This window comes from Orycteropus afer, unplaced genomic scaffold (genome assembly GCF_000298275.1).
Source record: "Orycteropus afer afer isolate SDZICR_OR568_19922 unplaced genomic scaffold, OryAfe1.0 scaffold00040, whole genome shotgun sequence".
In the NCBI taxonomy this organism is placed as follows: Eukaryota; Metazoa; Chordata; class Mammalia; order Tubulidentata; family Orycteropodidae; genus Orycteropus; species Orycteropus afer.
The window spans coordinates 10624513-10649247 of NW_006921627.1; the positions used below are offsets into that span (position 1 = coordinate 10624513).

The 24735-nt window shown below is 40.9% G+C and overlaps 1 protein-coding gene across 1 annotated transcript in view; it reads right to left on the bottom strand.

Annotated features, from left to right (window-relative positions):
• ANO2 (anoctamin 2) overlaps positions 1-24735 on the bottom strand; it is a 556059-nt gene that overhangs the window by 243263 nt on the left and 288061 nt on the right. The window contains exons 12-14 of the mRNA XM_007937086.1: positions 23957-24039; positions 16687-16698; positions 16350-16460 (exon numbers count right to left, since the gene is read on the bottom strand). Coding sequence (XP_007935277.1) covers positions 16350-16460; positions 16687-16698; positions 23957-24039 — 206 coding nt within the window. The remainder of the gene's footprint in view (positions 1-16349; positions 16461-16686; positions 16699-23956; positions 24040-24735) is intronic.

Sequence of the window (24735 nt, forward strand, 5' to 3'; positions counted from 1 at the left end):
CACATGCTCACACACATTAACACACTTTCATGCATCCCCACACTCTCAATAGGGGAAGGATGGTCTGAATGACTGATCATCCATTTATTCAGTCAGTCAATCAATGTTGAGCATGACTGTGCTTTTTGCCAAATTTTATCTGTATTTCCCAATAAGAAACTCTGGTGGCACAACCATTAAACACTTGGCTGCTGTCCAAAAGGTTTGTAGTTTGAATCTACCTAGCAGATCTGTGGGAGAAAGACCTGATGATCTGCTCCTATAAAGATCACAGCCAATAAATCCCTCTGGGGTGCTTCTACTCTGACACATGGGGTAGCTATGAGTCAGAATAGACTTGTATTATATTTAATACAATATATTGTATATATTACTATATACAATTGCTGTTGTTGTTTTTATGTGCCGTCGAGTCGGCCCCGACTCATAGCAACCCCTCCTTGGGTTTCTGAGGCAGTATCACTACAGAAGTAGATTGCCCCATCTTCCTTCCAACTATATACAATAGTAATAACAATATTCCTCAATAGCTTTCAACTTCTCAAAGCAGGAACCCAGCTTGTAAGTACTCTGTGGTCAGTAGGTTTTAAAGGTATTTTGACTTAGCGACTGGATTTTTGTGCCAGCATTTGCCAGCTGTTTCAGACCTACTGTTTTTTTTTGTTTTGTTTTGTTTTGTTTTCTTGCAAATAATACCACCTTCTATGTTTGTTTGCCAATGACTTCCTACCCCACTCCCACCCCTATGTATTTTTGTAAATATGTTGTGCTAATCTTTTTCTACAACATTTCCCTCTTCTGCTCGGTCTGAAAGGAACTGGTGGTGTAGTGGATAAGGCATTTGGCTGCTGCTAACCAGAGGTCAGCAGTACAAACTCATCAGCTGGCTCTGGGGGAGGAAGATGAGGCAATCTACTCCTGTAAAGATTTACAGCCTTGGAAATCTAAAGGGGGTTGCTATGAGTTGGAATCAACTCAATGGCAATGGGTTTGGTTTTGGTTTTTTTTTGGTTCAGGGTCAGTACTGACCTCTGAAAAATACATTTCCTGGAATCACTTATCAACAACTTTTGGTTAGATTTGGGCAATAAATGGCATGGGGTGAGACTGGAGAGTGAAGGAGTGGGGAAGCTAAGGGAGTTTTTCTTTTCTACTTTCCCTCCTCCTTCAGATGACATTTCCAAAAGTAGCTGCGATGTCTCCAGGGTTCTGGCTCCCATTGGGTGGTCCCAGCTCCTGGGTTCTGTTAATAACATCTCTCCCCCTTAGGCTTTCCAGTCCTAAGCATGATAGCACCTTCCTGCTGTTGCTAATCTCTGGGTTGTCTCACCATCCTCTGTTTGCCTTCCTTTTTTTCTAACACCTATATAATTAGTTTCCTATATTACATTCCCTCTTTTGAACTACCTGGCATGAGATCTTTATTCTATCTTTAACCTAATACAATATTTATTGAAAGAAAAGGAGGCATGGCTAGAATTGGAAAGAGACTGAGTCAAAGGACAAGAGGCAAAGACCCAGGCTGCTCCCTGACCTCACCACTTGTTGAACCCTGCCACCTGCACTCAACTTACCATTTTAATATCTAGTGTGAACCTAGAAAAACCTAGCCTTTCAGGGAAACATGAGAAAAACTTCAAATCTGTCTGAGACAGATCACTCCAGAAAAGAGGCACACTGATCCTGGGGCAGGGGGGCGAGGGGGGAAATCTATTATTTAATTAAGAGTTCCAGACTCCGTATTCTCCCTTGGAAACACAAATATATAACTGTGCTTATATTTTGAATTCTCTCTACTATCTACTGAATCTCTTGCTAGAAACAGAGCCAATTCAACTCACTTTTGTCCTCAGTGGAAATAGAGCATCACTCCACCCAAATTTACACAAAACCACTAAATAAAAAGTAGCATAGCATGTTTGTCTCTTATCCTTCTTGCCAACAATACCACAGTTCTTCCCACCTCTACTACAGGAAACAAGAACCTAACATGACTTTTTGGGAGTGTTTGAGGATCTGTTGAGGGAAAGCATTAGAAAGGCAGAGAATTGTAGAGGCCTTGCTCTGAGGCAGATCTCCTGGCTTATGCTCAAGCTGTACCACATATTAGCTGTGTACTTGAGTAAATTACTTAACTCTCTAAGCTTCCATTTTCTCATCTATAAGTTAGGGATACATGATAGTTGAAACTGTGTGTCAAGTTGGCTGGACCACTATTCTGTGTGCTTTAAGCAGTTGTGATGTACGTTATTCCCATGATGGGATTGGATGTATATGTTTTGAGTAGCCAATCCATTGAAAGGGAGTTTCTCTAGGGGTGTTCCCTGCTTCCAATATATTTATGGACATCCTGGGAAAAGAGACACTCTTCTGTGGATTGGAATTCTGTTGCACTGCTTACAACTGTCTGTGAGTGAACAATCCACCATTTGACCTGGAGATCTTGGATTCACCATTCACTGGAGTCAACAGCCATTACACTGCCTGCCAACCTTGAGCTTGTCAGCCCCTGCAGCTGTGTGAGTTGGGAAATGCCTTCAGCTTGACATTTGATCCAAGAACTTGGGACTTCCCAGCTTTTATAAGCGTGTGAGCCATTTTCCTAAGATAAATTTCTCTTTTTCTCTCTGTCTATATAAGCTTTACTGGTTTTGCTTCTCTAGAGAACCCAGCCTAACACATTTGGTACTAGAAGTGGTTCTACAGAGACAAAATCATAAGGGTGGGCTTCCTAAATTGGTTCTCACCAATTCTGTTTTAGGACCTCTGGTAGCATAGTGGCTAAAAGCACTTGACTGCTAACCAGAAGGCTGGCGGTTCAAACCCACCAGCCACTCCTCGGAAGGAAGGTTGGGCAATCCTACTTCCATAGTGATACTGCCTCGGAAACCCAAGGAGGGGTCGCTATGAGTCGGGGCCGACTCGACGGCAAATAACAACAACAACACAATTCTGTTTTGGTTCTCCAATTTGATTAACCATAAAGGCACTGGTGACTCTGCCTCCATTAGTAAAGAGGGCCCTGATAATCCATGGTGTGAGGCGGCAACATTAATATGCAAAATAGCACCACCAATAGATCAAGTACTTTTGAGAAGTGAGGCTCTGGGTGATCACATATTTGACACTTTGCAATTTTGTCAGCATGAGGAGTATAAGGAAGCTGGTTGGTTGGCCCTACTTACCCTAGATGAAGTGGTGAAAGAGCAAGATGAGTTCAGGGATGCTGAGTCACAACTCAAGTGCCACATAAAAGACATCATTTTTCCCAGTTGTTCCCTGAAAGAAAGTCTTATTTCTTCTAGTAACAGAGCTGATATTGCCAAAAAACAAATCCACAGTCTTACTGTAAGGGTGGCTGAATTACAACACCAATTAAATTGCCAACCCAGAGTGGTGTTTGAAGTTAAAGTAAGGGCATTGATTGGGAAAAAAATGGGATCCTGGAACATGGAATGGGGACATATGGGCAGATAGGAAGATGAAGATATGGAGCCTGTAAATTCTGTTGAATCCCTCCCATCTGAAGAGATTACTATAAAACCATTATACCTTCCACCTCAGTTTGATGGAATTAACCCCACTGTTCCTGTTGGGTCATTGCCTGAGGCAGAAGCCATGGAAGACATTGCTGAATGTTCTCAGGAACTTTCCCAACCACCTATTGTTGCTGCTAGACCTGTAACTAAAGTTACATCCAAGCAAGCCTCAAAAGGTGAAATAGAAAATGTGACTGAGGAGGTGGTATGCTACACCTGAAAATACCTACTTGATCTTGCTAACATGTACAGACAGAAACCTGGAGAATATGTATGGGAATGGCTACTGAGGGTGTGGGATAATGGTGCAAGGAATGTAACATTGGATCAGTCTGAGTTTATTGACTTAGGCCCACTAAGTACAGATTCTTCATTCAATGTTTCAGCTTGAGAGGTTAGGAAAGGATCTAATAGTTTATTTGGTTGACTTACTGAAGCATGGATTATGTGGTGGCCTACCTTAAGTCAAGTTGAAGTACCAGACCTGCCTTGGTATAATGTAGAAGAAGATATCCAGAGGCTTAGGGAAATTGGCATGTTACAATGGATTTATCAGATTAGGCCCCTAGAGCCAGAAATGGAGAGTCTAGGGGACACACTTTTCACCAGTACAGTGAGGAACAAATTTGTGAAGGGAGCCCCAGCATCCTTGAAGACTGCTGTGATTTCTATTTTATGTAAACCTGATTTGACAGTGGGAACTGCCCTAATTGAACTAAGACACTTAACTACGATGGGGCTGATTGGATTCTGTGATAGTAGAGGCCAAGTGGCATCAGTTAATCGACAAAGACAAAGTGGGCATGGTTACCATAATGGACAGCAGAGTCGGAACAATAATCAGAATACTCTGACTCATGTGGAAATATAGCATTGGCTACTTAGTCAGGGTGTTCCTAGGAGTTAAATACATGGCAAACCTACTAAATATTTACTTGATCTGTATAGACAGAAGAATTCTAGGTCACGTGAACAGCAGCCTAGATTGAATCACCAGAATACAGAGTCATGGTCTCTCAATCAATTCCCAGACTTGAGTCAGTTTATAGACCCACAACTCCTTGAATGAAAGGAGGCTGGGTCTCCTTGAGGAAGGAGCCCACAACATTGCCAAAAATTTATAATGTCATTCTTTCTCCTAGACTTCCTCAAAGGGATCTTAGGCCTTTAATGAAAGTGACTGTTCACTGGGGAAAAGGAAATAATCAGACTTTTGGGGGATTACTGGACACTGGCTCTGAACTAACACTAATTCCAGGAGACCCAAAGCATCATTGTGGCCCACCAGTCAGAGGGGGCATATGGAGGTCAAGTTATTGATAGAGTCTTAGCTCAGGTGTGTCTCACAGTGGGTCCAGTGGGTCCCCAAACCTATCCTGTAGTGATTTCCCCACTCCCAGAATGCATAATTGGAATAGATACACTGAGCAATTGGCAGAATTCCCACACTGGATCCCTGACATGTAGAATAAGGGCTCTTATGGTAGGAAAAGCCAAGTGGAAGCCATTAGAACTGCCTCTACCTACAAAAATAGTAAACTAAAAGCAATACTGCATCCCTGGAGGAGTTGCAGAGATTTCTGCCACCATCAAGGACTTGAAGGATGCAGGAGTGGTGATTCCCACCACACCCCTCATTTAATTCACCTACTTGGCCTGTCTAAAAAACAGATGGATCTTGGAGAATGTCAGTAGATTATTGTAAACTTAATCAGGTGGTGACTCCAATTGCAGCTGCTGTTCCTGAGGTGGTTTCATTGCTTGAGAAAATTAGTATATCTCCTGGTACTTGGTATGCAGCTATTGATCTGGCCAATGCCTTTTTCTCAATACCAATTTCAAAGGACCATCAGAAGCAGTTTGTCTTCAGCTGGCAAGGCCAACAATATACTTTGACAGTGCTTCCTCAAGAGTATATCAACACCCCAGCACTATGTCATAATTTAGTCCGTAGGGATCTTGATCACCTTTCCCTTCCACAAGACATCATACTGCTCCATTATATTGATGACATTATGCTGATTGAATATAGTAAGGAAGAAGTATCAATGACTCTAGACTTATTGGTGAGATATCTGTGTGCTAGAGGGTGGGAAATTCAAGCACCTTCCACCTCAGTGAAATTTCTAGGGGTCCAATGGTGTGGGGCATGTCGAGATATTCCTACTAAAGTGAAGGATAAGTTATTGTATCTGGCTTCCCCCACAACTAAAAAGGAGGCACAATGTCTGGTGGGCCTCTTTGGATTTTGGAGGCAACATATCCCTCATTTGGGTGTGTTGTTGTGGCCTATTTATCAAGTGACTCAGAAAGCTGCTAGTTTTGAGTGGGGCCCAGCACAACAGAAGGCTCTGCAACAGATTCAGGATGCCGTGCAGGCTGCTCTGGCAATTGGGCCACATGATCCAGCTGATCCAATGGTGCCTGAAGTGTCTGTAGCAGATAGAGATGCTGTTTGGAGTCTTTTGGCAGGTCCCTATTGGTTAATCACAACAAAGACCCTGGGAATTTTGGAGCAAAGCCCTGCCGTCCTCTGCAGATAACTACTCTCCTTTTGAGAAACAGTTTTTGGTTTGTTACTGGGCTTTAGTAGAGATTGAACACCTAACCATGAGTCACCAAGTCACCATGAGGCCTGAGCTGCCCATCATGAACTGGGTGTTGTCTCACCCACAGAGTCATAAAGTTGGATGTGCACAGCAGCACTCCATCATTAAATGGAAGTGTTATATAAGAGATCATGTTCAAGTAGGACCTGAAGGCACAAGTAAGTTGCATGAGGAAGTGGCCCAAATGTTTATGATCTCCACTCCAGTCACATTACCTTCCCTCTCCCAGTCTGCACCTATGGCCTCATGGGGAGTTCCTTATGATCAGGTGACTGAGGAAAAGAAAACCCATGCCTGCTTTACAGATGGTTCTGCGCAATATGCAGACATCACTCGAAAGTGGACATTAGCGGCACTGGAAGCCCCTTTCTGGGACTTCTTTGAAGGACAATGGTGAAGGGAAATCCTCCCAATAGGCAGAACTTAGAGCCATGCATATGGCTGTTCACTTTGTATGGAACAAGAAATGGCCAGATGCACAATTGTATATGGATTCATGGGCTGTGACTAATGGCTTGGCCATATGGTCTGGGACTTGGAAGGAGCATGATTGGAAAATTGGTGACAAGGATGTATGGGGAAGAGGTATGTGGATAGATCTCTCTGACTGGACCAAAGAAGTAAAAATATTTGTGTTTCATGTGAATGCCCACCAAAAGGTGACCTTGGCAGAGGAGAACTTTAACAATCAGGTAGATAGGATGACACGTTCAGTGGAAACCAGCCATTCATTTCCCCCAGCTACTCCTGTCATTGTTCAATGGGCTCATGAAAAAAGTGGCCATGGTGGCAGGGATGGAGGTTATGCATGGGCTCAGCAACATGGACTTCCCCTTACCAAGGTTGATTTGGCTACTGCCACTGTCGAGTGCCCAATCTGCCAGCAGCAGAGACCAACACTGAGTTCACAATATGGAACCATTCCTCGGGGTGATCAGCCAGCAACCTGATGGTAGGTTGATTACATTGGACCACTTCTATCATGGAAAGGACAGCATTTTGTTCTTACTGGAATAGATATTTAATCTGGATATGGATTTGCCTTCCCTGCACACAATGCTTCTGCCAAAATTACCATCTGTGGTCTTACAGAATGTCTTATTCACCATCGTGGTATCCCACACAACATTGCTTCAGGTCAGTGACTCATTTTACAGCAAATAAAGTGTGGCAATGGGCCTATGCTTATGGAATTCACTGGTCTTACTATGTTCCCCATTATCCTGAAGCAGCTGGCTTAATAGAATGATGGAATGGCCTACTGAAAACACAATTACAGTGGCAGCTAGGTGGCAATACCTTGAACGGTTGGGGCAATGTTCTCCGGGAGGCTGTATATGCTCAAAACCAGCATCAAATATATGGTTCTGTTTCTCCAACAGCCAGGATTCACGGGTCCAGGAACCAAGGGGTGGAAACTGGAGGGCACCACTCACTCTTACCCCTAGTGACCCACTCACAAAATTTTTGCTTCCTGTCCCTGTTACCCTATGCTCTGTGGGTCTGGAGATCTTAGCCCCAAAAGGGAGAAACACTCCACCTGGAGACACACTACTGATTGCATTGAACTCAAGGTTAAGAATGCCACCTGGCCATTTTGGCTTCCTTATGCCTCTGGATCAACAGACAAAGAAGGGCATTACTGTACTATCTAGTGTGATAGATTCTGATTACCAAGGGGAAATTGGGTTGACATTACATAATGGAGGTAAAGAAAAATATGTCTGGAATACAAGAGATTCTTTAGGACACCTCTTAGTACTACCATGCTCTGTGATGAAAGTCAATGGAAAATTACAGCAACCCAATTCTGATATGACTGCTAATAGCCCAGACCCTTCAGGAATGAAGGTTTGGGTCACCCACCAGGCAAAGAACCACGACCAGCTGAGGTGCTTGCTGAGGGCAAGGGAAATACAGAATGGGTGGTGGAAGAAGGTAGTTCTGAATATCAGCTATGACTACATTACCAGCTGCAGAAACTAGGACTGTGATTGTTATATTTCTTCACTGTATATGTGCATCACATATTTTTGTTTCTATTATGAACTGTGAAATGTAAACAAGGTTAATGTGTTTCACTTGTACATGTGTCAGTGTATCACGTTAGGCACAAATATGACTTCATAATTGTCCTTATTTAAAGATTATATATGATTAAGAAGATGTGTACAACTGCCAAGTTGACAAGGGCTGGACTGTGATAGTTGGAGCTGTGTGTCAACTTGGCTGGACCACAATTCTGTGTGCTTTAAGCAGTCGTGATGTAGGTTATTCCCATGATGTGATCAGATGTATATGTTTTGAGCAGCCAATCCATTGAAAGAGAGTTTCCTTAGGGATGTAGCCTGCTTCCAATATATTTATGGATATCCTGGAAAAATAGACACTCTTCTGTGAATTGGGATCCTGTTGTGCTGCCTATGACCATCTGTGAGTGAACAATCCACCATTTGACCTGGAGATCTTGGATTCACCATTCACTGGAGTCAACAGCCAGTATACTGCCTGCCAAACTTGAGCTTGTCAGCCCCTACAGCTGTGTGAGTTGGGAAACACCTTCAGCTTGACATTTGATCCAAGAACTTGGGACTTGCCAGCTTCTATAAGTGTGTGAGCCATTTTCCTAAGATAAAATTCTTTTTCTATATGTATAAATAAGCTTTACTGGTTTTGTTGCTCTAGAGAACCCAGCCTAACACAAGATAATAATGTTTTGAGGCTTAAATGAAATCATACCTCCCTCTAAGCCTCATATGTATAGAGTACTCCATACATGTTACTTATAATTTCATAATAGTCTACATCCCTGCTGTGTCCATACCCTTAACTATCAACAAGAGTAGAAATGAAAATACCCAGATTACCACCATTTAAGATAAATAAGAGAGAGTTAAAGGTCCAATCCCCAAAGAGATTGGCTGATGATCAATTTTATTTCTGGGATTCTAGGAATATCAGCAAAGAAAATCAATCAATGCCTCCCAGAACCACAGAGGCTATATAATCAAATGTCTCCATGTGACAGTTGAGATAGCAGAGACTCAGAAAAAATAAAAGTACCAAATTACTTCCCCAGGGTTCTGACTCCCAGCCTGCTAACTTAGGCCTTAGCATATTACCTATCCCTGATGTGGATACATAGTTTTCATGCCATCAAGTGTAGAATATTTGACTCCAGAAACATGTCATTTTGATGTGATATGAATTGTTCTCAGAGAAGCCTTAAAAAGAGAGTTAAAAGGCATAACTTTTAACTTTCATTTTTGTGGATCATAGCTAACATCATACTTAATGAAAATAAAATAAATGCTCTCCCCCTAAGATCAAGAACAAGATAAGTTCTCACCATGTCTATTTATCATTGTACAGGAGGGTCTAGTCAGAGCAGTTAAGCATCCAAATGGAAAGGAAGACATAAAACAAGCTCTATTCACAGATGATATGATCTTATATAGAGAAAATCCTAAGGCATATGCTAAAAAGCCATTAAAAGTAAAAATTAATAAATGAATTCAGCAAAGTTACAGAATACAAGATTGATAAAAATCACTTGTATTTGTATACAATTTTTACACAATACTAGCAATGAATGGTCTAAAAATGAAATTAAGAAAATAATTACATTTACAATGGCATCAAAAGAATAAAATACTTAAGAATACATTTAACAAAAGAGGTGCATAACTCATAACATTAAAACTACAAAAAAAAATAAAGTGTAAATAAATTAGTAAATTCACTGCTAACCAGAAGGCTGGAGGTTCAAACCCACCAGCCACTCCTCAGAAGGAAGATAGGGCAATCTACTTCCATAGTGATACTGCCTCAGAAACCCAAGAAGGGGTCACTATGAGTCAGGTGCAACTCAATGGCACATAACATCAACAAATAAATATAAAGACATACCATGTTCATGGATCACAGGACCTAATATTGGTAAGATGACAATACTCCCCAAATTGGTCTACAGATTTAATGCAACCCCTATAAAAATCTCAGCTAGTTTTTTTTGTAGAAATCGACAAGCTGGTCATGAAATTCATATGCAATTGAAGGGATTCAGAATAGCTGAAATAATTCATTAAAAGAAATACCAAGTCAGAGGTCTCACACTTCCCAATTTTAAAACTTGCTACACAGTTGCAGTAATCAAGGCAGTGTGGTACTGACATAGGAATAGACATACAGTTTAATGGATTTAAATTTAGATTCCAGAAATTACCCCTTAAATATACGGTCATTTGATCTTCAACAAGGGTGTCAAGACAATTCAGTAAGAGGAAAAACAGTCTTTTCAATAAATGGTGGTGAGACAGTAGGATATCTACATGCAAAATAACAAAATTGGACCAGTTCCTTACACCATACACAAAAATTAACTCAAAAATGGATCATAGACCTAAATGTATGAGCTAAAACAATAAAATTCTTAGAAGAAAACATAGGAGTATATTTTTCATGGCATTGGATTAGGTAATGGTTTCTTAGATATGTCTTCAAAAGTACATGGGCAGAAGACAGATAAAGTGAGCTACATCAAAATTAAAACTTTCATACTTCAAATGATATCATCAAAATGAAAATATAATCTGCAGAATATGAGAAAATATTTGCAAATCATGTACCTCATAAGGTGTCCAGAATATATAAAGAACACAACTCAATAATAAAGACAAATAACCTAATTTTAAAATGTATTCATGGGATCTGAATAGACATTTCTCTAAAGAAGACATGCAAGTGTCCAATAATCACATGAAAAAAGGTTCAACATTACTCATTAGGTAAATGCAAATTAAAACCATAAAAAATGCCATTAATGCACTCTAGGATAGATAACATCAAAAGGACAGATGATAACAAATGTGATGAGGCTATGGATAAATTAGGACCCTCATGTATTTATGATGGGGATGTAAAGGGGTGCAGTAACTTTGGAAAATAGTGTGGTAGTTCTCCACCACTCGCCTGTCATTTTATATACTGTGGTGGCTTGCATGTTGCTGTGAGGCTGGAGGCTATGCCACCAGAATTTCAAATACCAGCAGAGTTATCCATGGTGGACAGGTTTCAGCAGAGCTTCCAGACTAAGACACAATGGGAAGAAAGATGGGGCAATCCACTTCTCAAATAATTGGCCAAGGAGAGCCTTATGAATAGCAGTGAAACACTGTCTGATATATTACTGGAAAATTTTATGAATAGACCTGAAACATTGCCAGATATAGTGCCAGAAGATGAGCCCCTCAATCAGAAGGCACTCAAAATACAACTGAGGAAGAGAGCTTACTCCTCAAAATAGAGTCGACCTTAATGACATGGATGGAGTAAACCTTTCAGGACCTTCATTTGCTGATGGGGCACTATTCAAAATGGGAAGAAACAGCTGCAAACATCCATTAATAATTGGAATGTGGAATGTATGAAGTATGCATCTAGGAAAATTGTAAGTTATCAAAAATGAAATGGAATGCATAAAGTTTGATATCCCAGTGAGCTAAAATGTACTGGTATTAGCCATTCTGAATCAACAATCATATGATCTTCTATGTTAGGAATGACAAATTGATGAGGAATGGTGTCTCATTCATTGTCATAAAGAATGTTTCCAAATCTATCCTGAAGTACAATGCTGTCAGTGATAAGATAATATCCCTAAGCCTACTAGGAAGACAAATTAATACTGCTGTTATTCAACAGTATGTACCAACCATTAAAGCCAAAGATGAAGAAATTGAAGATTTTTACCAACTTCTGCAGATGTATTGATGATTACTGGTGGTTGGAATGTGAAAGTTGTAAACAAAGAAGAATGATCAGTACTTGGAAAATATGCTGTTGACGACAGAAATGATGCTGGAGATGCATGACAGAATTTTGCAAGACCAATGACTTTTTCATTGCAAATACTTTTTTTCAACAACATAAATGGTGGCTATACACATGGACCTCACCAGATGGAATACATAGGAATCAGATCGACTACATCTGTGGAACAAGGCAATGGAGAAGCTCAATATCTTCAGCTGAAACAAGGCCAGGAGTTGACTGTGGAACAGATCATCAGTTGCTCATATACAAGTTCAAGCTGAAGCTGAAGAAAATTAAAACAAGTCTACAAGGGCCAAAATATGGCCTTGACTATATTCCACCTGAATTTAGAGACCATCTGAAGAATAGATTTGATGCCTTGAATATCAATGACCAAAAACTAGATGAGTTGTGGGATGATATCAAGAACATCATCCATGAAGAGACCAAAAGTTCATTAAAAAGATAGGAAAGGAAGAAAAGGCCAAAATGGATGTCAGACAAGACTGAAATTTGCTCTTGAATGAGAGTAGCTAAAGCAAATGGAAGACATGACAAGGTAAAAGAGATGAATAGAAGATTCCAAAGGGCAGCACAAGAAGACCAAGTCAATTATTACAATGAATTATGCAAAGACTTGGAATTAAAAAAAGCAAAAGGGAAGAACATGTTCAGCATTTCTCAAGCTGAAAGACTGAAGAAAAGATTCAAGCTTCAAGTTGCAATATTTAAGAATTCTATGGGCAGAGTATTGAATGATGCAGGACGCATCAAAAGAAGATGGAAGGAATACACAGGCACTGTACAAAAAAAGAATTGGCAATGTCCACCCTTCAGGAGGTGGCATAGGATCAAGAACCAATGGTACTGGAAGAAGAAGTCAAAGCTGCACAGAAGAAATTGCAAAAATCAAGGCCCCAGGAATTGACAGACTACCCATTGAGATGTTTCAACAAATGGATGCAGCACTGGAGGCACTCACTTATCTATGCCAAGTAATTTGGAAGACAGCTACCTGGCCAACTGACTGGAAGAGATCCATATTTGTACCCATTCCAAAGAAAGGTGATCCAACAGAATGTGGAAATTATCAAATATAATTAATATTACATGCAAGTAAAATTTTGTTGAAGATAATTCAGAAGTGGTTGCAGTAGTATATTGACAAGGAACTTTCAGAAATGCAAGCTGGATTCAGAAGAGGATTTGAAATGAGGAATATCATTGCTAATGTCAGATGGGAGCTCTGGTAGCATAGTGGCTAAGACACTTGCCTGCTAACCAAACCCACCAGCCACTCCTCAGAAGGAAGGTTGGGCAATCCTACTTCCGTAGTGATACTGCCTCGGAAACCCAAGGAGGGGTCGCTATGAGTCGGGGCCGACTCGACGGCAAACAACAACAACAACAACAATGTCAGATGGATCTTGGCTGAAAGCAACTACCAGAAAGATGTTTACTTGTGTTTTATTGACTATGCAAAAACATTCAACTATGTGGATCATAACAAATTATGGATAGTGTTGCAAAGAATGGGAGTTCTGGAGTACTTAACTGTGCTCATGAGGAACTTTTACATAGACCAGGAGGCTGTTGTTCAAACAGAACAATGGGATACTGCATGGTTTAAAATCAGGAAGGGAGTGTGTCAGGGTTGTATCCTTTCACTATACCTATTCAATCTGTATGCTGAGCAAATAATCCAAAAAGCTAGACTATATGAAGAAGAATGTGGCCTTAGGATTAGAGGAAGACTCATTAATGACCTGTGATATGCAGATAACACAACCTTGCTTGCTGAAAGTGAAGATGACTTGAAGCACTTACTGAAGAACAGATTTGATGCCTTGAATACCGATGACCAAAAACCAGATGCATTGTGGGATGATATCAAGAATAGTCTGCAGTATGGATTACACCTCAACATAAAGAAAACTAAAATCCTTACAAATGGACCAATAAGCAGCATCACGATAAATGGAGGAAAAAATTGAAGTTGTCAAAGATTCAATTTCACTTGGAACCACAATAACATCTATGGAAGTTGTTGTTGTTGTTATGTGCCATCGAGTCGGACCCGACTCTATGGAAATAGTAGTCAAGAAATCAGACATCATTCTGCACTGAACAAATCTGTTACAAAAGACCTCTTTAGAGTATTGAGTTTGAATATTAGCTCCATCACAACAAGCTAAATGGTTTTGGACAAGTTACTGGACCACTCTGGGCTTCTCTAAAAGGGAGTTTTTAAAATCATTCAAGAGGAAGGAAAATAAGGAGAGGTGGGGATATGCAGCCTTAGGGTAACAGTGAAGGCAGAACCAAGGTAATCCTCTATGATGAAAGAAGGACATCCAAGACCATCAGCTAGACTTAGTTCCTCTCTATCTCCCAGAAGAAGGTGCCGTTCCTAAATATCACACACATAATGGCACTACAGGCAGTACTGCACTGTGAATGGAGCCCCCAGAACCGTGAGGTGTGGTGAGCATTGACCACAACTCTTCCCAAAGGCAAGCATTCCTCCCATCAGACAACACTACATTCCATTCTTTATCTCCCACCTACGGCTAGATCTACAGCAAGAAAGAAGCATCTACAATGTTAATGAAACTGAGGGAACATAACAAAGTTTCTGACAATCAAATTTCAGGCCATTTTGATCTTATTCTGTTCATTTGGGAAGGTCATTTCCCCTCAGTGCACATAAGCATTAGATGCTTTGAGCTTTGCATTCTCAACAGTGTAATGAAAATAGATGTTGAATACTAAAACATAAACATATGTATCATTCATAATGCATTCAGATGCTTCTTAATTATTCATGGTTCCTGAAAGTTATTTGACCTATCATGCATATATAGCCAAGCAATGTTTATATTAGAACCACAGCCTCAATGTACGCAATTCCAGCTCCTTGGCATTCCCGTCTATGGAATTAAAATGAAATGAGTCAGTGGTCAATAAAAGTTACATGTGATTCCCATAAAATTATCCCTTGTATATTGCTCTGGGGTGGAGAAAGAAGATTGCATGGAGTTCCTGAAGCTGACAGTACACAGAATGCTTGCTTTCTGATGAGGGTGGGGTGATGATTAGTCTTTTCTAAGAATGAGTTCATTATTTTCCTGAATAATTGGTGGTCTTGGACTTGTTCTTTGTCTAGGGAAAAAATAACTCTAAAGGCCACCCTCTTTCTCACTCTTCTGTTTAAGTCCTGTTTAAAATAAAATGCCAGGACTCTGAGCTCAAAAATACCACATTCTTCTGTTTTGATGCTTGCATAAATTTGCATGTTAACATGAATGGCTCCAACTTAATGTAAAATGAAATGAAATTTGAATTCAAATCCAAGATTGAGAAAAGACACATGTAAAAACAACAGATTTCCAATCTTATTGATTTTTTTTCTGGAATCAGATTAGGAAAGACATAAACACACACTTTTAGTTTCAAAAGGTGGCATTCAGAGACAGGACTGGCCGAAGAGGAGTCCTTCACCCCATCACCCCCCACAACACACACATACACACACACACACAGTGAGTACTTACAGATCACAACATGGATTCTGAAGCCCTCTTTCAAATCTGAATGGCACCATAAAACTAAAAAATATAACTCAGAAACCATGTTTACTATCATGCTCCTACTTTCAAAGGCCCACTTAGATAAACTGAAGTGTAAGGAACATTGTACAAGGAGCTCAAGCAAATACAGGCATGGATTTGCCTCTACCATCCCCTTGATCCACTTAACGCTTTCTTCTTAGACTTCCTCACCACACTTAAAAGGCAGTATTGCATAGTAGTTAGGTACACAGACTCTGTAATAAACAGAACCCAGGGTGGGATTCCAGATCCACCCACCATTTGCTGGCTGTGTGACTTCTGTCAATGACTTAATCTCTGGACATAATTTTCTTTCATGGTTACAATGTAAATAACAATAGTGTCAGCTTCACTGATTTATTGTGAAGACTGAATGAGATTATATACTCTGCACAGTGCCTAGCATAGAGCAAACCTTTGATAAGGGTTAGCTGTTGTGGTGGTGGTTGATACAGTTGTTGCTGACGTTAAGAATTTAGGTGATGAAATCTAGAGGAACCAGACCTAAACTGTCTCTTTCTTCTCTACTCTACTCTCCTATTTCATCTAGACAGTACTATCCATAAAAGAAATACTGATCAACTCATGGCTGAAGCCTGTCACCCACGAGCTCTTAACTGTAAGGAAAAGGGAGATGTCATGCTTTTAGTCTATCCTGCCCTACATCAACCTCTTCTCACAGCCTGGTCCTCCATTCACTATGGTGTTCCAGTTACAATGAGAACAAGATCTTCAGAAATAAAGAGGACAAAAAACAACAAGCACCAGCATCTTACCTCATCATCATTCTCAATCCTATCTGTTTCCAATTTCTGGACAACCGACTTGTCACTTTCCTTTAGCATTTTCTCTCGAACTTTGGTTTCATACTCAGGCCGGGAGTGCTCCTAAAATCCAAAGAGCCCAAGAGTGGTTAGTAAACAAGAGGAAGAGCGATGTTGACCTACAGTTTATAACTAGAAATCACAAGTACATTAAAGTCAGTACTCAGGATAGGGCACTATGGACATGAATTTCCAGACCACACACAATCACAAGGAGTCTAGACCAAGAACATAATGTAAGGGAAAAAGAGGGGACACAGGACATTTGCTATCACACTGAAAACCAAACCTGGGCACGCTCCTGGGGATAGCACCAGTGTTGAGAAAGGAGAGAGGAAATGTTAACTGCATAGCTGATACAAAGAGAAACCACATACTTTGCACAGCAGTTTGACCAAAGGCAGAAGGATACATCTGGTCATCCCACCAAATATCCTCACACCCCAGACTTTAAGTTTCAATGAGCCAAATCACAGCTGGAGAAACAGATGTACCCCACATCTGGGAGTTGGGACAAGGACAAAACTTCTTCCTTGCTCCGTTATTCTATAAGCAAAATGGCGACAAATAAACATCAAAGTCAAAGGTGGCCATGGGGACTCTTAAAATTCACTTGCCTGGACCTGTTTCCTGTACAGCCTAGGTGAGTAACTCATTGGCAAGTACACCAATGCTCCTGAGACGTCTCTGGGTCATTTAGCAACACAAACCTGAGAAGTGAGTCACAGGCATGGGAAGAGCACCTAAACTCATTAAGAAGACCAGTGTCAAATCAATGCAGATGGAAGGACAGGAAGGTGCATGACTCCCTTCAAAGAGAATTTAACAGTATACACCTGGCCTCACTGGCAGGTCTTCCTTGCAGCTTCTAGCTCAACACTAAATATCTATAGGGGTGAGGACTTCATATTCCTGCATCATTTACTGATAATGCCTAGGAAGGGACTCATTGCTGGCTCACAGTTCAGAGAACACTCATTTCTTTATCATTGGCCACATTTTAGAGATCCCAGAGGCCAGAAGGCTAGGCCAATATGGTTGGAGGGGAGAAGCCATGCAAGCAACTAATAAGCATAACCAACACAATAGGAGGTGATTCCATTCAAGTTTGTAATGTGCTCCATCATCACTCCAATCTCCATGACTAAACCAGCCCACCCTTTCTAGGAGAACTTCTATGGCTGTTCTAGCACATGGGTGTGTGTGTGGGGGGGGGGGAGTCATCTCTCTTGGAATTCTTAGAGTTCTTAACCTTATACCACACATTCTAGCCCTTGATTACACACACACACACACACATATGTATATGTATCATTATTTGTATCATTATATATATATATGTATATATATGTATATATATGTAAACGTATCATTATTTGTTGTTGTTGTTGTTGTTAGTTGCCATGGTGTCATCTCCAACTCATGGAAACTTCATACATACACAACAAAATGCTCCCTGATCATGCACCATAATCATGATCATTGGTATGCTTGAACACATTGTTGTGGCTATGGTGCAGTGCCTTCCAACCTAGGAGCTCATCTTCGAGTACTCTATTGAGCAATATTTTGTTGTGATCCCTAACATTTTCATCAACAAATTTTCAGAAGCACATCACCAAATCTTTTTTCCTAGTCTATTTTGGTCTGGAAGTGCTGTTGGGTGACCCTACTGTCTTGACAAACAGACAGATGAGCAGTGGATTATTTCCCAGCTGTTTCACATGTGACAATTTTCTTATCCTGACACAGTGATTAGCTTCCTGATCTGTATTATTTTGGGTAAACAGTAATTAGCACCATACTGAGCATGCAGAAATCTCTAAATGCTTGATTTTGTCTCTCACCTTCATCCATTCTCTAACACAGATTTTCTTATGGGGTGTGCCAAGAGATTTTTAGCTTAAAAAGAGGATTTCAGAGTCCAAAAGACCAGAAAATACCACATAATATATCACCTTTATGAGTCACAATGAGCATATTAAAAGCTCTGAAGAGTCCTACTGTAAAAACACTTGCCTAATTTTCTTAATAGGAGCTCTGGTAGCATAGTGCCTAAGGCACTTGACTGCTAACCAGAAGGCTGGTGGTTCAAACCCACCAGCCACTCCTCAGAAGGAAGGTTGGGCAATCCTACTTCCATAGTGATACTGCCTCGGAAACCCAAGGAAGGGTCACTATGAGTCGGGGCCGACTCGACGGCATATAACAACAACAACAACAACAATTTTCTTAAACTCATCCTTTCCTAAAGAACAATTACTGTTCTATAAGAACACTTTGAGAAATGCAATTTGAAGTTTTCTTTCACAGCCTCTGTAGTTTGGTTGCTTTTTCCTCAGTATTCCAACCAAAAAAAAAACAAACCTAACTCACTGCCATGGAGTCAATTCCGATGCATAGTGACCTCCATTGGGTTTCTGAGGCTGTAAATCTTTAGGGAAATACATGACCCCATCTTCCTTTCATGGAGCAGCTGGTGGGTTTGAACAATTGACCTGGATAGCAGCCAAATGCCTTATCTACTATGCCACCAGAACTCCTTACAGTATTCCAACAGAAGATTTCAATTAAAAATTGTAACAATATCTTTTGGTGAGTACCATAATATGAGTTCTAAATAGTGTCAAGCAGTGGAGCTCCTACTTTCTCATAGCCTGCAAAAGGGCTGGAGAAGAATTTTCTGGCTGACTCACATGACACCAAAGACCTGTCTCTGGTTTTCCAAAAATGTACCATAAGGTCACAGAGAGGTGTGTTTCTTCAAATCCCTGAAGTTGTGGGTGTGACTCACCTCCCCTATACTGGAGTTCAGATCCCTTTATCTGTTTAAAACAAGGCAAGGTCTCTTGGCACACAGACACACCAAGACACTCAAAGCAGAGTCTTATGCTGCTCTGCATCTGGCTGTTCAACACTAAATATCTATAGGGGTGAGGACTTCATATTCCTGCATCATTTACTGATAACTCCTAGGAAGGGACTCGTTGCTGGCTCACAGTGGACTCTGCTCAGACAAGAGCATCCCTGTTCAGCCAAGCAGGTTGGATGAGACTACAGCATTCCTAATAGGCAGAGAGATCTGGACAACTGAGCTCCTGGCCACAGTGGAATGTAGCCCTATAAGAGTTGCCCCAGAATGCCCAGCCTTATTCCTGATGTTTCCCACACATACCTCCTGGATGGTGATCTGATGCCAAAATCAGCACAAATACATAACCCCTCCCACCAAAACTTTGGGAAGATTTTTTCAAAGCTAATTCCACCTGGCAGTCCCTTCAGGAAAGAACCAAGCCAGCTCAGGACCAGCCTTCACTGATCTAAAGAGGTAAATCCAGAAAAACATTCCACAAATACCTCCAACAAAGAATTACCAAGGAAGGACCTACTGTGCTCTGGTGGTGTAGTGCCTAAGGCATTTGCCTGCTAACCAGAAGGCTGGTGGTTCAAACCTACCAGCCACTCCTCAGAAGGAAGGTTGGGCAATCTACATACATAGTGTTACCACCTCAGAAACCCAAGAAGGGGTCACGATGAGTCAGATCCAACTCGACGGCAGTGAGTTTGGTTTTCGGTTTACTGTGCTCCAACCTCTCTACCAGCACTGAGGCTCAAGCACCGGTCCTATGGACAAGTTCCTTTCCTAGAGCTCATCTTCAAGTGGAGGAAGGTAAATAGCAAGCAAACAAAACACAAATAAACTAGCAGATGTGGATAAGAACAAGAGAGAAAATAAATCAGGGTGGTTTCTTCCCACTGGGAAGTCAGAGAAGGCCAATGTAGAGAAGGTAACATTTCAGCTGAAATGGGAAAACCAAGAAAAATCAGGCCATGTGGAGACCACTGGGAAGGAGCATTCCAGGCAGAAGCTTGGGCCAATAATCTTTATAGGATCAGATTGCTAGGTGTTTTCTCTGGGGGAGTTGCTGGTTGGGTTAAAACCATCAAACTTTCAGTTAGCAGTCAAGCGCTTAACCACTGTACTACCAGTGGTAGCCTCCTCCTGGGATAGCCTGCATGTTAGGGGACACCCCAGGAAGGAAGGACAGATGGTGAGCAGACTTGGGTGTAGATGTGAGGCAGAACTCTCCCTCCACCTGAGAAGGTAAGTTAAAGATCGCAGAGAAGAATGATTTCTTCTCAGGAATATCCCTGGAAAAGATGTCTGGTTAAAATAGAAAAAAAAAAAAAAATTCCAGCCATGACCTTCAAAGACTCTTGCCTCTCTCTTTCCTCTACCCGAGTCATATCTTCCATCCTTCTGCCCTGCACTTACTAACATAGATTAAAACTACCCACAACACTTCATATATGTCATAGTGCTCTCATACAAGTCACACGTGCTTTCTCATACATGGCCTACACTACAGGAGACCCAGACTAGCAGTCAGTACCCTCCCAGGCCTGGCCACAAGCCTACACTTGCTGCTTTGTCCTCCAATGCATCCCAATTCCGGCCCCCACAGTTAACCAGACTTTCTGAACATTTTGCATTTCTTATCCATACCCAAGCTTCCCTAGCCCAAAGTTTCTGCTTACTGTTTCCTCCCTGGGGGCCCTTTCTTCCCATTGCTGCCCACTGGAATGTACCCAGCCTTCAAACTCTGATATTAAAAAAAATGCATTTCCTCTTCCTACATTGGCCAGCAGAATTTGTCTCACATACTCTCCATTGTATTTTGAATATTTAGAGACCTATTGAATATAACCCTCTGGAGGACAGAGGCCATGTCTGAATTAGTGTAATATTTACTACCCCAAATTGAAAAAAAAAAAATTAAATAAATAACCAGTTGCCATCCAGCCACACTCATGGCGACCCTGCCTCTGGGTGGGTTTTAACCACCAATCTTTTGGTTAGTAGCACAGTGTTTAACTGCACTACCCAGGGACTTCACCTCCCCCACCCCCAACCCCACTCCCAGGAAAAAAAACCTAGTGCTTAAAGAATATGTTCAGAATTGAACTGAATTTCAAGTGTGTTTGATATCCAAGTCTGGAATATAAATGCATGGAAGAAAAAGACATGTCTGGCACACCAATCATGGTGCAGAATTATCAGGTCTTGTAGGAACCTCACCCAGAGCCCATTGGGAATGTCTGTTTTTGCCATGGTAAGCCCAGTCTTGGCCAGGCAACTCTCAGTCTGTACATTATTTCCTCAAAGCATGTACCTCCGGTGAAGTTACCATGGTCCATTGGGTTAAACAGAAAACAGGAAATTTGGCTACAGAATGAGAAATGGATTATAATCGTACTCCTGTCAGGGGCCTGTTCCTAAGATTTCAAGGGCACTGAGTCATAATTGAAGCCTTTATGTATTTGTGTTTACACTTCCTCTCTAAAAGAGAGACTTGCTGGCTTTCTCAATTCTTCTTCTCAGACACACTTAGCTTGTCTCCGGCCCCACACAGACTTGGGTGCCAGGATGCTTCTTCTTCTCTTCTTTGGAAACATCCTTGCCTCTTACATTAGGAGAGGATGAACTATATCCCCTCCCACTCTCTGCCTGTCAGTCAGTCTCTCTCTCTCTCTCAACTAAATCAAATGAGATATATAGGAGAAAAATGATCTAATTGTATCACTCATAAAAACTGCTGCAACTCTTACTGTTAAAAGTGCTAGTTTGGGCATTTTCCTTCCAAGACATGAAATTGCCCTTATTACTCTCTACTGCTTATCTTTCTAATTAATTTATATCCTCTATTAAGGCAGAATCCACATGTACATTCTTTCATTTGTCACAAAATCCTTGGTGGTGTTAGTTTCAAGATACATGGTCAAAACATAGGAATTGAATAGAGTGAGCACATCCATTCATTACATAATAATGTAATGAGGTGGGATGGGATGGAATTATGTGAAAACCCAAGGCAGATGGGAAGAAGGCACATTACTACACCTCTGCTTCTAATACTTTGAGGCAACACAATTGGATTAGTAGATTCCATTCCATGAGGCTGCCCTCCAGACCCTGCTACTTTGTGGCCCCTCTGCTCAAAAGTAAGCTGACTAATTAAAGTATTAAGGAGCAGAAGTAGTCACACCACAAACATAGGAAGCTACAGAGGCTTGAAAACAAGACTAAATTTGGAATTTCATTTGCTTGGTCATAAAACATCAAGGCTACAAAGCCAGGGGTCCTGAGTTCAAGCCAAGGCACATCAATTACTGTAGGAAAATAAGGAAAAAGCTTGCTGTCCGTGCAGCCACCATGATATTTGTGGTCAGTCTTTGCAAGTGGGTACAGACATGCCTAGTTTTATTATGCTTCCCCAATACTGTGTTCTTCACAAACCAAAGGTTTGTGGCAACCCTGAGTTGAACAAGTCTATAGGCATCATTTATGCAACAGCACGTGCTCATTTCATGTCTGTGTGTCACATTTTGGTAATTCTCACAAAATTCTGTGCTCTGTTTTATAATGGTATTGCATACTTAATAGACTATAGTACAGTGCAAACATAACTTTTATACACATTGGGAAACCAAAAAATTTGTATGACTTGTTTTATTGTAATATTTGCTTTATTGCAGTAGTCTGGAAATGAACCCAAAATATCTCTAAGGCATGCCTGCACTCAGATAATTGAGAGTGCCTCCTGGTCCTTCTGGACACTGTTCTCAACCCCCATTTACAAAGGTTAGTCTGTAGAGGTCCCTACCCCATATTCACATTTGCTGTTCAATCAATGGAAGTTTTAGTGGTCAAAACAGAGTGGGCTAGCTGACTGGAAGTGAAAGAAGAGGAGATAGAGGGTTGAGTGGGAGTGGGGCTGCTGTCTGGACAAGGAGTTAGAGCAGGAACAGATAATTGTGAATAACCATGCACACACTTCTCACAGTCAGCTCACTGATGACATCAAGACTGGGGACCTAGTTCTCAAAAGAGCCCTGAGGGAAGGCTGGTGTGTTTTCACCTTTTACACATCATCTGTTCAGAAAATTACACTGTAGAGAACCTACACCTTCCACTTAGCCCACAACCAAGTTTTATACAACACACTGGCTTACACTGTAGTGGATTTTCTTGTTTTCCATCAGCATCAAAGGCAACCAGTATTTGGTACTCATGTCTCTCCCCTATCTTTCAGTAGGCTGACAGAGGCATTTTGATTTATATATGTCCTGAGTCATGCTGAAGTGATTCATATTTTCTGGCTTCATGCTCACTAGCATGAATGCTATGGGAAGTAGAAGCACGCTGAGTTAAATGGCAAGACCACTACAAGGCTTGCCTCTTGTGCCATCTCTTTTCTCAAGGCAGGACACCGGGACATCTGGCTACCTTTCAGGCCAAATGTGTTACACTCAAAGGAAGAGAGAGTATTTGAACTCTTTGCCTCAGTGCAAATCAACCATAGTTTAGTTCAAGAAGCCAAATTGTTAATAATAATAATTAAAAAACAAAACAAAAAAAAAAAGGCAGCCACAGTGAAATCCAGCTCAGTGGGACTGGCTAATGTGACAGCAAGCACAAGTGGCTATCTCACTCAAGATAGTCTATTTCTAGTGTCAAAGCAAAGCAAAGACCCAGGGAAGTATGCAAGAGAACTCACTTCTTCCTCTTCTATACCAGTCAGGTCCCAGAAGTAGCCCAGTCGCATCTGTAGTCTCTTCCAATTCTCAAGAAACATTGTAGCTTAAAAAAATAAAAAGAAAAAGTTCTATTAGTTTTTGAAGAATGAATTCTGATTATGCATTGGGTTCACCAATGGAAGTAGAGGATAAATTTATAGATGTCAAATTAAAGGGCTGTCTTTAAAGCATTCAGCTCCTTCTTCCTGCTTCTAGCTGGAACTGCTCAAAATATTGCACATCCTTGTAAACTTTTAAATATATTAAGTCACATTCATACACACACATTTTTCTCCATTTCTATGTTATGAGAAGAGTGATCACTGAACCCATAAAATGAAGGAAGGATAAAGAAGATAAGAATAGAAGACTTGGAATGTTTTTTTGCAAACCTCATCTTGCCTATATATACATTCTTTCTGTCCTAAATATCACTTCCCTTTTCTGGGCCTTAACCATCTCATTCTGACATACAAAAAAATCTCCTAACAGTTCTTCCTGACTTCAGAGTCTCAGCCTTCTATCTCATCTTCTATGCAGCTATTATATCTATGAGATAGAATAATTCCCCTTTAGTAACATTCATTAATTCTTCCATTTGTGTAGCAAATATCTGTTGAACCCCTACCATACCTACATATCAATCAGTTTGCTTCCTCAACCACAGCTTCTTGAAGGGCAAACCCAACATGTTCTGAAAGACCTGACACCTCCCACCCTATAGCAAGGGTTTTTTATAATAATAGCTTGGACACCAGAT